At 52.2% G+C, this 11,716-nt stretch overlaps 1 protein-coding gene across 2 annotated transcripts; it reads right to left on the bottom strand.

Moving 5' to 3' along the window:
* Window positions 1–362: 362 nt before the first annotated feature.
* On the bottom strand, window positions 363–10,860 carry TXN2 (thioredoxin 2). 2 transcript variants are annotated; one of them, XM_080632489.1, is made up of 4 exons: window positions 10,797–10,860; window positions 10,016–10,215; window positions 8,365–8,488; window positions 363–534 (listed from the first exon to the last, which is right to left on the bottom strand). In XM_080632489.1, the coding sequence occupies exons 2-4, from the start codon at window positions 10,213–10,215 to the stop codon at window positions 394–396; spliced, it is 465 nt and encodes a 154-aa protein (XP_080488615.1). In that variant the 5' UTR covers window positions 10,797–10,860; the 3' UTR covers window positions 363–393. The 2 variants fall into 2 exon arrangements, with proteins under 2 accessions (XP_080488615.1, XP_080488616.1); XM_080632490.1 differs by lacking the exon at window positions 363–534 and adding an exon at window positions 2,559–3,271.
* Between the last annotated feature and the right edge of the window lie 856 nt (window positions 10,861–11,716).

Genomic DNA, 11,716 nt, shown 5'->3' with positions numbered 1-11,716 from the left:
AAGGCAGAGTCGGTGTTGGCCATTTCCCTGTTGACATGGAGCCTGTCTTTGTTTTGTTCTTTGCACAAGAGCAATCATGTAATACATTGATAAAGCAAAGGATTTACTGTCAATGCTGCGACTGCTGAGGCCAGACCTCATTGGAACTAAATGTAGCCAAAACTATCCCCTTCAAAGGACTATATATATACAGCCCACCGTGTGCTGCAAGCCAGGAAACCTCACTTTTCCATCCTCTTCCAGCACTTGGAGCTGGTCTCAGCATAGCATCCCTAGCAGGGAAGGTACCACAGCTCTCCCTCCTTGCAGGCATTCACTGTGGCCTGGAGCAGTTGGACGTTAACATGGAACTCAACAGGCAGCACAAATGTCTTCGGGAAAGGAACAGCTGTGTTAGGGCTTGATGCAAGTGTGAAGCCAACAGGAATGAATGGAAAACCTCAGCCTGCGCACCTTGGACAAGGCTGTGAGGACAGAGGCACCGCACTGGACTTTGGGGGGGATCTTGATGTTGATGTTGAGTTCAGAACATACCTGGGGAGGGGGGAGAAGTGGATTTAGGCACCAACCACAGTGTCCTTGATAAAACAGCAACCAGGAGCATTAGAAGCTGAGAAAGCTGCTGTAATATAGCCAGGCTCAGGCAGGAGACAGCAAATCCTTAGCAGATCAGAGGAGCGTTCAATGTACTTAACTTCAAGAAGGAAAACCAACTGCATTCTTGTTGGAGTGAACAGAGAGGAAACTTTTCTCAGCCAACATGGAAAAAGCAGCTGCTACTGAGGAATTACCTACTACCTTCAGCTCTTTCTTCTTGGGAAAGGTTGCTGCTAAAGGTTTCAAGCACCACTTTCAGGTGGCATGAAAACTGCTGTGGAACCCCTCTACATAAATACACTGCTGGTTGCTTCCCGCTTGCACCTCCTCTGTTCCCAGCACCTGTGGGAAGCCCTGAAGCCTCTCCAGTAGCCAGCAAATTGGGACCTGAATTAAGATCGTGCCACAGAAAACATCCTTGTGCTTTGAGTCCTGTCCTGTGGTGAAAAGTGTGCAAAGCACTTGGGGAGTCTCAAGGTGCCCCCAAACTCCTCCTTCTCTTCTCCACCCATCACACTGTTTCTGAAGGGTTTCCACAGGACATGTGGGTCTTCAGCATTTATCTCAAAGAAACAGCTGAATGGCACCTTAGCTCTGCTTTTCCTCAGTAGGAAGTGATAAAATAGCTAATTTATACTGCCCCTTAATTACACAATGCAAAGTCACTGTGTTTTTTCCTGTTCTGGTGATGGTGAAGCATGAAAGTTGACTGTTGTTGGGCTCGTGACGCTGTTCCCCTACTTTTCCTGCTCATGCAGGAAAATGGAGAGAGTCTTTACTAGAAGTGTTTACAGAGCAGGAACACCAGAACTGCAGGGGAAATTGCCTGGCCTGGAACATCAGCAGGACACGAGCAGCACAGCTTCTGTAGCCTCCTGAATGAATTAAAATGCCAGTTCTTTATTGACTGTAACTGACCAACAGTTCTTTACCAAATTATATCCAAATGACATCACCTCTTGCAGCGTGCCAGGGGTGAGATCAGCCCAGCCCATCTCGGGGGACCAGCACCACCACTTTGTGCTGCTGCCTAGGCCCTGGGGCAATGGGAGCAGGCAGGAGCAATGCCTGCAGCACTGTGGCTGCAGCAGGACATGGATCACCACTCCTCTGCTTCGTCAAAGGTCATAAAATGTTATTGCAGAGGTGCAGAAGAGAATGGCCTCACCTCTCATAACAACCTGTGCCAGGGTGGTGAAATGGAGCAGAGCCAAAGCAGGTTTAAGAGTGACTGAAGGCTCAGAAGCTGGGAAGGAGGTTAAAAAAAGGAAAGAGAAAAAAAGCAGCTTGTACTTGGTGATTAAGCACTTACAATGCTCACATGTGGCTTAGATAAGCAAACTGGAAATAAGCACCGCAGTGGGCATCAGTTCTGGTGCTATACTCTGCCCATAAGCACAGGAGGAGGCTGGGAGCACTCAGAAGCCAGGTTGACTGGAAACAGGTGTATATAAGGAGGAGATGGGAAGGGCTGAAGGCTGCCCACAATACAAGTGCACACTGCTCCCTCAGTCTAAAGGTCAGGGCTATTAAAGTGAAAAGGCTGCCTGTTGGCAGGGCTCACCTGCATGAGCAGATTTAATCATTCACACAAGGGAGAGGGAGGCTCTCAGGGTCCACAGGCAGGAAAGGAGTGAGAAAAACACAGGGAAGCAAGCGCAGCTCTGGTTTCTTGTGCGCAAGGAGCTGCTGTTATTCTGCATACAGGAGGCAAGTCCTTCCTCTGGCATCCTGGAGCAAGCAGCACCCAAAGGGGGTCCTAGAAGCAGCACTGAAAGCAACCCACTTGTTTGTTCTGTGCTTTCCTTTTTAGTAGGGATCAAGTCATAACCTGTGCTCTCCCAACCCATCATCACAAACCAGCCACTGAGGTGCCGATACTCCCTATCGCCTCTCTGGACAGTAAGGGTCTTCCCTGTGATTTCTGAGAATCAAGTTTTATTCTGCAGCTAGACAACAGCAACTGATAAAGCTCTCTTTATTACAGACATATAAAAGGAGATCCATAAAATATTTCTCCCTATTTTCTCTTATAAAATTATGACTGGAGCCTGTGGATTTGTGGAGGAGTTGTACCTGTCCCAGCGACACGAGGACAGAGGGACAGAGACAGGTTTCACAGACAAGGCAGAGGTATTCTCAGCTTTAAACAAACCCACCCAGGGCAGGTATGTACCAACATCTTGCAGGGAGCAGCTACCCTCTGCTCTGGGGTATCAGATACTAAGCAAAGAGGAAAACATTCCTCCCCTGAACTCAGCAGCAGCAGTTCTGCACGTCAGCTCTGTGCCGATAAACACAGGCTAATTCCAGCCGCATTCCCCATTTTGAGAATATGCAGCTCTGCTCCTCAGTGCCCTTTACAACTACTGCTGCTCAAGAGAAGAGGGTGGGTGGGAGGGAAGGATTACAACACTGTCCGTCTCCTAAAAGCCCCAAATGAGAAGAAAACCCCAGGCTGTACAAGGCAGGTCATTCACGTGCCCCTCAGGTCTCCCAGGCAAGGAATGCACAATGTGGACGTGTCTGGAGGCAGAGGTACAGCCACCCTTTCACTTCAGGCTCCAATGAGTTTCTTGAGGAATGCCTCCAGCTGATCCTCATCCTTTATCCCCACAAACTTATCCACAACGTCTCCGTTCTTCATAGCCAGCACGGTTGGCACTGCTGACACCTACGGGCAAGGGAAACAGGGAGACATAGATGAGCAGAAGCTGGGCCTGGGCCCCACATGGAGCTCCACAGAAGTGGCTACAGGAGTGATGTGTCTGCTCTCAAAAAGAGAGGCCAGTTGAGCTCCATGTTCTGCCTCTCCCTGTGGCTTCATCTCTGCACTGCTTAAGTCAAGGCTGAGCAGCTTTTCAAGTTTAAATAAGGCCCAAAATGTTAAAGACAAACCCAAAGCTAACGTAAAAACAAGGCAAAGCTTTTCTCCCCTCTCCAGTACAAATTCCTCTTCTCCTTTCTTTTTGTCCTATCATAAGCAAACAAACCCAGTCTTTTACCAGGACACTCCTCAGACATGACGACCTTTGGACATTTTATGGCCAGGGCGGTTTCAGACTTGACCCGTGTTCTTATGCAGGCAGGACTGGAGCCAGAGTAGGGTCCTCCCCATCATTGCACAGGCAGATTTCCTGCCTCATCCTATCATGGTAACAACAATACCCTTCAACCCATCCTTCCCTTTCTGGTCACACACCAGTGCAGCATCCACTGCGGATCCTTGATGATTAGCTAAGAAGAGATAAAGCTCCTCTGACCAAAGCGAGTCCTGCTCTGGGCGCTGCTTTTTTAGCCAAGAACAGAGTTTTCTTGGAATTATCGAAGAGGACAGCAGCAGAAATGACAACACTCCCCAAGGGCTTGCTGGATGACCAGTGACAGAAGAGACCCCAGGGACACGATTGAGAAAGGAGCAACCAGAGCTTAAGAGTGCTGCTGTGGCAAGAGAGATCTGGTCGTGTTTGTGACCCCACAGTGCCCTTATCTCTGCAAAGCCTCCCCCCAAAACACATCCTTATCTTGCCTGCTGCCTCCCCACTAGCCTGCAGGGCCTTCCCATGTCTGCTGCCAGCCCTGCTACCACCAAAGGTCTGCAAATCCTCCCTTGGGAAACCCGCCAGAGGGCTGGCTTTCCTCCCACCGGGAGCCTCAGATGAAAGGGACATTTTGTGCTTTCCTTCCCACCCGGCCAGTCCAGCGTGGCTGCAGCAGTCTGTCCTCCAGGGCTTGTGAGTCTCATCTGAAGGGATGGGAGCGCCGGGGCTGCTTCAACGCACGATCTTCAGCTCCTCCTAGTGACTGGTGGGAGCGGATCCAGAGAGCTCAGGCCCCAGCACTGGCAATGGTGCCACCAACATGCTCCATTGTGATTTTAGGGGTGAGAAAGGATGGTACCAGCACTGCACTCAGCTGGTCTCTCCCTCCCTGAGAAGGGCAAACCTCCACTGGGCCTCCCTCTGGTTTGCAAAGTGGGTTAATAATGAACAGAGTTGGCCCAGCTCCATTCAAAAAACCTGGATGCCCAACCAGCAATAGCAAGGACCAGGCCATCGCAGCCTGGGTGAGGAGCAAGAGCCTGTTTGAAGCACTACAGAGAAGCAGCTTATGCCAAGTTACAGGGCTCTGAGTGCTGAGCAGCACACCCAGGAGCTGCACACAACCTCTATCCCTCCTTCTCTTCCCCTGTTCGTGCTGGGCAGCAAACCCCAAGAAGAGGTGGCAGGTCTGGGGCTGGGTGAGAACCAGGGGCACTGAGCAATTTGCCTCTGCCCAGAAAACACACCGCTTTTGACATCTTCCTTCCTGCTGGCTGCAGCAAGGGCAGCCTCTGAACGGAGCACACACTTTATTTGCAGCTCAAGAAGCAAATGTCATGGGAATTTCTAGAATGCAAAGTTGCTGCCCTTTTCCCTCCCTCCCCCCTTATTTTTTTGGGTCCCATCTGTACTGAACCTGCTCCTCCTCCTCCCTCAAGAGCATCTGTAGAGAAAAAAAGTCAGGCTGCTTTTGATCAGCACTGATCACAGAGATAAATAAACAGGGCCATCCAGGCTATTCCTGGCAGCACTCGTTCCAAGGGAATTCTCTCCCATCTGAAACTGGGGCTTTTATACAAGCTTGGATGTCACACAATGGAGCAGGGACAAGGATTTCACCCAGGCTTCAGAATAAGGCATAACATAGGATCAAGCTCTGCTGCTGAACAAACATCTTTGTATCCAGCAGCTCTCCTGAGCTGCTAGAGAAGGGGCTGCCCCTTTCCAGCAGCCATGCACACAGGCAACAGGCCAAAGCAAGAGATGAATCTGAAGAATTTTAGGAGTCGGCAGATTAAACAAAAGTATTCCTTCTCCCTTTCTGCTCTGGGGTCAGAGGTGAGGAGCAGGCTGGAGCAGCAGAGAAAGGCCACGACCAGAGATGAAAGGTGTTAGATAAAAGGAGGAATCCCCAGGGACAGAACTTTTGTGCTGGGCATAACCAGACGGAAAAAGGCGCCGGGGACGTTTTTAGTCAGAGGAAGCGTGTCCCCACTCTGTGCTAAGCCGGAAGGGCTGGGAGCCAAGAGAAGGAATGCGCCGGCATTCCTCAGCTCTTCCAGGGGGTCTGTCCCCTTGCCCTGCCTTCCCCTTCGGTGAGGAGGCTGCTGAAGAGGACGTTGTGCAATCGAGCAGTGAGCTGGGGGCTGCATGTGTGGGCAGGGAATTAACATGGATGGAAAGAGACTTCCTGGCAGCTTGTGGAGAAGACCTGGATGCTGAAACCCCCCCGAAACAAAAGCTTTCTCAGCCTGCAGATGCCCAGTCCCCAATGTAATGACTTTAAAACAACTCAGTCTTTCCTGATCCCTCTCAAATACCACCTTTGGTTATCCTGATCTCCCTCAAACACTGTCTTTGGTCCCTCTTTGATGTCAACTTGGTGTCTTCCTTATGCACACATCTCAAGTGGTAACTTTCCAGAAGACGAAGCACAACCAAGCCCATGCCCAGCACATGAACCAAACTCCTGCCTTGAAAAGGATGCCCTAAACTATGAAGAACAAAGCAAAAAGCTCTCCTTTACCCCTATCCGTTTGCAGCTATCCTGTGCACAGACACTACCTAGGGATGGGGCTTAGCCATGGGGATTATGGTCAAAACCAGACACACATATCACTCAGAGCAGAGGATGCAGCAGAGATCCCTAGGATCTCCTGAAAACAAAATCTTCATCATGTTTGTATACAGGCTGGGAAAGTTGGGGCTGTTCAGCCTGGAGAAGGCTGAGTGGAGACCTCATAGCAGCCTTCCAGTATCTGAAGGAGGCCTACAACGATTCTGGGGATGGACTGTTCATCAGGGACTGTAGTGGTAGGACAAGGGGTAACGGGTTCAAACTGAAACAGGGGAAGTTCAGTTAGATATACGGAAGAAGTTTTTTACTGTGAGGGTGATGAGGCACTGGAATAGGTTGCCCGAAGGAGTGGTAAATGCTCCATCCCTGGCAGCGTTCGAGGCCAGGTTGGACAGAGCCTTGGGCAACATGGTCTGGTGTGAGGCATTGCTGCCCATGGCAGGGACTAGAGGGTATTACAGTCCTTTCCAACCCAAACCATTCTATGATTCCATGATGCTCCAGAACAAATTGCTAGAAGCTGGCTCTTGCCTGCCAGCAGCCTCAATGCCACCTGCACCTGTATCACCAGGGCTGCAAGATAGGCAGACCCTGCAGATAAATGCATGTACATAGCAGGCTGTGCCGGTGTTCCTTGGCCATCCAGTGGGAAAGCACACACAGAGTGTCAAACCTGTGCAATTTGGGAATTTCCCATCTCTTTTTAATGACCTTTCTTCACATGCACACACTCTGCCGTTTTCCAGCCATCTGTGATTATCCTCTTGCAAACCCAGCTAATCCTATCTACTGGAAGGCTTAGAACAATACAAAAGTTGAGCTAATAATCTTTCTTCTCCTTTTCTCCTTTGGATGGCTGCTACAAGAGCCTTGCCTGCATCTATTAGGATTTACTAACTTTCTGACCACCACTGAAACAACTCCACCCTCTTCACCTTCACCCTCGAGCTACACAGCCTTCAGGCTTGCAACACAGCCCTGCTCAGGAGCCAGCAGCCATCTTCCTTGGCCTGGGGCATCTCTGCCAGAACACCACCACCAAGAGCAGCACCTAAGGCTTTCATGCTCAGCTTGTGGGAGCTGCAAATCACGATTGTGGGCACCGGCTGTGTGGATATGCCACCACAGCACAGGCAGAAAGGTCTCCTTGGGAAAGAGTGGGAGGAAACAAGCTGTTTCCACTTCCTTCTGGCTCAGCAGGGTGTGGGAATGGCACAGAATGTCTCCTCCAGGCTGAAGAACACGGCAGCTTGCTCAGGACACTTTGGTGGGCAGCTTGAGGAGCTTCCTGTGCCAGCCTCAGCCCTGGGACTCATCTGCAGAGGGGGAGCAGCTCTATACGTGAGTAGGAATTAAGCGTTTTCTTCCCTGTAAAACACAGCAACAGGATGCCCGGACTCCGCAGACTGAGTTGTTTACAAGGAGAGATGAGAGAAGCGAGCACAGTTGCTAGAGGAGCTTTTGCTCTTCTTAGACTACCTAATCACTGACACAATCATGTAAACCAAAGCTTCTTCTCCAGTCACTCTGCCCTGTCCTGGAAGCAAGACAGCACAGAAACACACCCAAGAGGCGTGTGAAGCACTAGTGTAACCACTAAGGCCTGTGCTTGTCAACACCAAGATGCATGTTCCTGTTGCTTATATGTGTTCTCTGACCTGGCTTTTATCTGTCTAAACGAAACCCATGCCGTCTCCTTGTGCTGGGGCTTGATGATGGAACATTGTCACTATGCAAGAAATTCTGCACAGGGAAGGGCTGGCTGCATGAAGAGTCAAACCACATTCAGGTCAGAGCACACTGGGGCTTGTTAATTCATGTTCCTGCCCTGCACTTGAGCAGCCTATGCATGTACTACAACGCTGTGTATGCTGCAGTCTCCTTGAGGCCAGGCAAGCATTCCTGTTGATAGATGCCTGCAAGGCTCAGAGGACACCTTTCTGCAGAATTAGAGGTGGGGATGCTGAACATGAGCAGCAGAGCTGCAGGAGGGCCAAGCAGCAAAACCCATCTACTGACAAGTGAACGGAGGGATGAGAAACCTGTAGGCACTGGATTTCCCCTCCCCACACCACGCACACCTCACCCCAAGGAGGGACCTTCTTTGCACTGCCAGCAGAAGAAAGTCTGTGCTCTTCCAGCTCCTACCTCGTACTCAATAGCAAGGTCTGTGTGATCATCAATGTCCACTTTGGCCATCAGCACCTTCCCCTCCTGCTTGGCCACCATCTTCTCTAACCTGGGGCCTAGGATCTTGCAGGGGCCACACCATCTGATGGAGAAAGAGCAGAGAGGACACTAGAGGAGGGAAGCACAGCAGCCTCCATTCAAAAGCCAGCCTGGAAACACCATTCCCAAACCACAAGGTCCACAAACGAACTGTCAGTGAGTTTTGTGTGTGTAGTGGTGGGGCTGAGTGGAAGAAGAGGTCACCACTTAGCATTCGTGGTGCTTTTCATGTCGTTTGGATCACACCATAATCTGCTCTGCCAGCCTTGGTGGTCCTCCTGCCCCTCTTCTCAGCCGTTTATCCCAACTCTGCTTTGTGTCCTCGCTGGTGGGTACATGCAGAGCTGTGACCCTGCTGCCCACAAAGCTGCCCTGGAGCCAGTGTTGCTGCTGGGTGCAGGGGTAGCAGCAACACTCAAATCAACTTCTGCTAATCATCAGATCATAGAATTCCCCTCCACACTGCTTGCAGGGTCTACAGAGATTCCCTTTAGCTGCAAAACTCAGAGGTATCACATCTGTTCGAGGACAGACCACCTATGCCAAACCAAGTGCAACACCAGAAGACTTTGTGAGGCCCTGTACACAGAAAACATCCCCTGCAGCCTCTAATGGCATCGGTTAGGATGGTTTGAACTTACTCAGCTCAAGGAAAACGTAAGTTAAAGCTCTAAGTGCCCTTTTCTTTTAAAACTGAAGGTCTGGTAAACTCTGCTCCTGCTCAGCCTCCCTCTGTATCAGGTTCCAGGCTTTCAAGTATTTGTCCTCTCCTCTCTGTCTGATCCTGGTTAACATTCATTTTGGTTTGTCAGTTTGGTCTATTTAAAGAACTTTTGTGGCTGTTTCATACTCTGCTTGCCCAGGATCAGCCACAACAGGCTCACATGACAGCACTGTGTGACTAGGGAAATACATGAGAAAACAAAGATAATCAGTATCTTTATTCCAGCAGATAACATCTAGGAATATTTTTACTGGCAAGAGGATGACAGTGTTTTTATTGATGACAAATGCTGCTGTTGGCATCATGTGGCTGTTATCAATTCCTAAGGGCATGTACAGTCAAGAGCCCTGCCTCAAGAGCACACAACATAGAAAACTGGAAAAACACAACATGACAGTGCAAGGGTAACCAACCACAGTGCTCTTCCACAGCTGTTCACATCAGTTAATGTTTTTAAGAGGGTATTTAACCCACAAAGGGGACATCAGAGCTTTTTCTTGAGGTGTCACTTGCAGGATGATGCAATACCAGAGCCGAGGTGACACCCAAGCACTTGGGAGTTGCAGTTACACTGCTCTGAAGAATGCCTTCCTGGCACTTGTGTTTTATGTTCCCACAGGGTGTAGTTACACCTACAGTGGTGCAACTCAACGAGTAAGCCCTCTAGGGACTGTGCTGTAGGAGCAAAAGCACCTTTTAACACCAGATGCTCAGCAGCGGGGTCAACAGCTCCACAGCCCTCGCACACACTTGCATCTCTGCACTGTGTCAGGAAAGCAGCAGGGACACACCTGCATGTGTGATGGATGGCAGAGAGGGGCACAAGAGCCATGGGAGGGAACTTACTGTGCATGGAAGTCCACCACAACAGGTTTGGGGTTGTTCACCACCCGGTCCTGGAAGTCGCTGCCATCCTGCACATTGAAGGTGCTCTTGCAGTTTGCTGAGGAGCTGAAGGCCCTACTGTGGCGTGCCGCAGGGGCCTCTGGGGGCAGCGTCCTGGGGGCAAGGGACAGCAGTCGCCGAAGCGCCAGCCTCTGGGCCATCTGTGGGGAGAGGAGGATCACGTATGTTGGGGTGGGTGCACCCCACAGCCAGTCCCAGTGCAGCAGTGCCTGGCTCAGAGCCCCCTGTGCATGGCAGCCCCCAAGCCAGGAGATATCTTAGATAGACGTATATGGGGCACTGCATGGAAGCTCTTGCTGCCACTGTGCCAAGCCCCTGCCACCCCGCTGCAGCTCCAACCCCACAGCCATAGGTCCCACCTGCCATGGAGTCCCCAGCTTCTTCCCGTTTCTATGAGGCTGGCCCCCACCCTAGACACAGGGTCCCCGTTTCCCCAGCCCTACAGAGCGGGCCCCCCCCCCCGGGGCTATTCCCTTCCCCTGCACTGGGATCCCTCTTCCCTTGACGGCACAGGACACGGCTCCCCCAGCCAGCGGGTCCCACCGGTAGGACAGGCCATCCCAGCCGCGTTCAGCCACCCGAACCGGTGGGGAAAGACCCCCTCTCCAACCCCAGGGGCAGGCTACCGGAGTCAGGAGAGCCCCACAGGCGGGCCCCCAGCCGCCATGGAACACCTCACACCCCGGACCTCCATCCCCTCCCCACAACCCCAGGCCCGCACCTTCCCAGTCCCTGAGGTGACCCGCACGCAAACAAACTTCCGCCTGCCGCCCCGCCCACCCGCGCGCTGATTGGCTGCGCCGCAGGAAAGCCGGGACCAGCGATACCACCACCCTCACAGCTGATTGGCCTCCGCCCCGAGCGCCGATCTTGGATTGGTCGGCGTCTCCGTCCTTCAACCTTGGTAGGGGCCGGCCGGCTATGTCACGCGGCGCGAGCCGTGAGTGCTGATTGGTGGTGGTGCCCTCCAATGGGAGCCGCCAGCGCGGCGCGGGGTGTGGCGCGCCTCCTGCACGTGGTGGTGGCCCAGCGCCGGCCCTCGGCTCCCTCCCGCTTGGGGGTGGGCGCTGCCTCTGTGGGCATTCCGGGAAGGAGGCTGCCCGGCGCTCCCCCGGGCCGGTGATTAACTCACTTCCGGGAGACACATAACAGAGCCAGGCACCGGGACTAGCCTGCAGCCCTGCTCCCACGGGTGACTGCAAACCAGCGCAGCTTGCTGCTCCCCTGCAGTGCCCCATGGAAAATGAGCCACTACCTGCACTCCCTCATGTTGTCAGCTCTGGCAGGAGCAAGCCCAAACGGCACTGCGTGCTCAGCAGCACATGGAGGAGGGTAGGTTTAGATTACATGCTGGGAAACAAATTTTCCCTGTGAGGGTGGTAAGGCCCTGGCACAGGTTGTCCAGAGAAGCTGTGGCTGCCCCATCCCTGGCAGTGTTCAAGGCCAGGTTGGATGGGGCTTGGAGCAACCCGGTCTAGTGGAAGGTGTCCCTGCTCGTGGCAGGGGGTTGGAACTGGATGAGCTTCAATATCCTTTCCATTCTATGACTTTATGACCGAGATCCCTGCTCATGTGGGAAGCAGGCAGCAGCACAACCCTCTGGAGCTGGATCACCAGATCCAACCCTGGGATAAAGGCAAA

The sequence above is a fragment of the Psittacula echo genome, assembly GCF_963264785.1.
Source record: "Psittacula echo genome assembly, chromosome: 1".
Classification (NCBI taxonomy): Eukaryota; Metazoa; Chordata; class Aves; order Psittaciformes; family Psittacidae; genus Psittacula; species Psittacula echo.
Note: the sequence above shows the minus strand (reverse complement) of the source record. Positions and strands in the feature narration are given on the sequence as shown.

Coding starts and splice junctions, on each gene's coding strand:
- TXN2 (XM_080632489.1), bottom strand. CDS start 10,215: ATGGCCCAGAGGCTGGCGCTTCGGCGACTGCTGTCCCTTGCCCCCAGG. Junction 8,489..10,015: donor GTGGTGGACTTCCATGCACA/GTAAGTTCCCTC, acceptor TTTCTCCATCAG/ATGGTGTGGCCCCTGCAAGA. Junction 535..8,364: donor ACCTTGCTATTGAGTACGAG/GTAGGAGCTGGA, acceptor CCCCCTCCCCAG/GTATGTTCTGAACTCAACAT.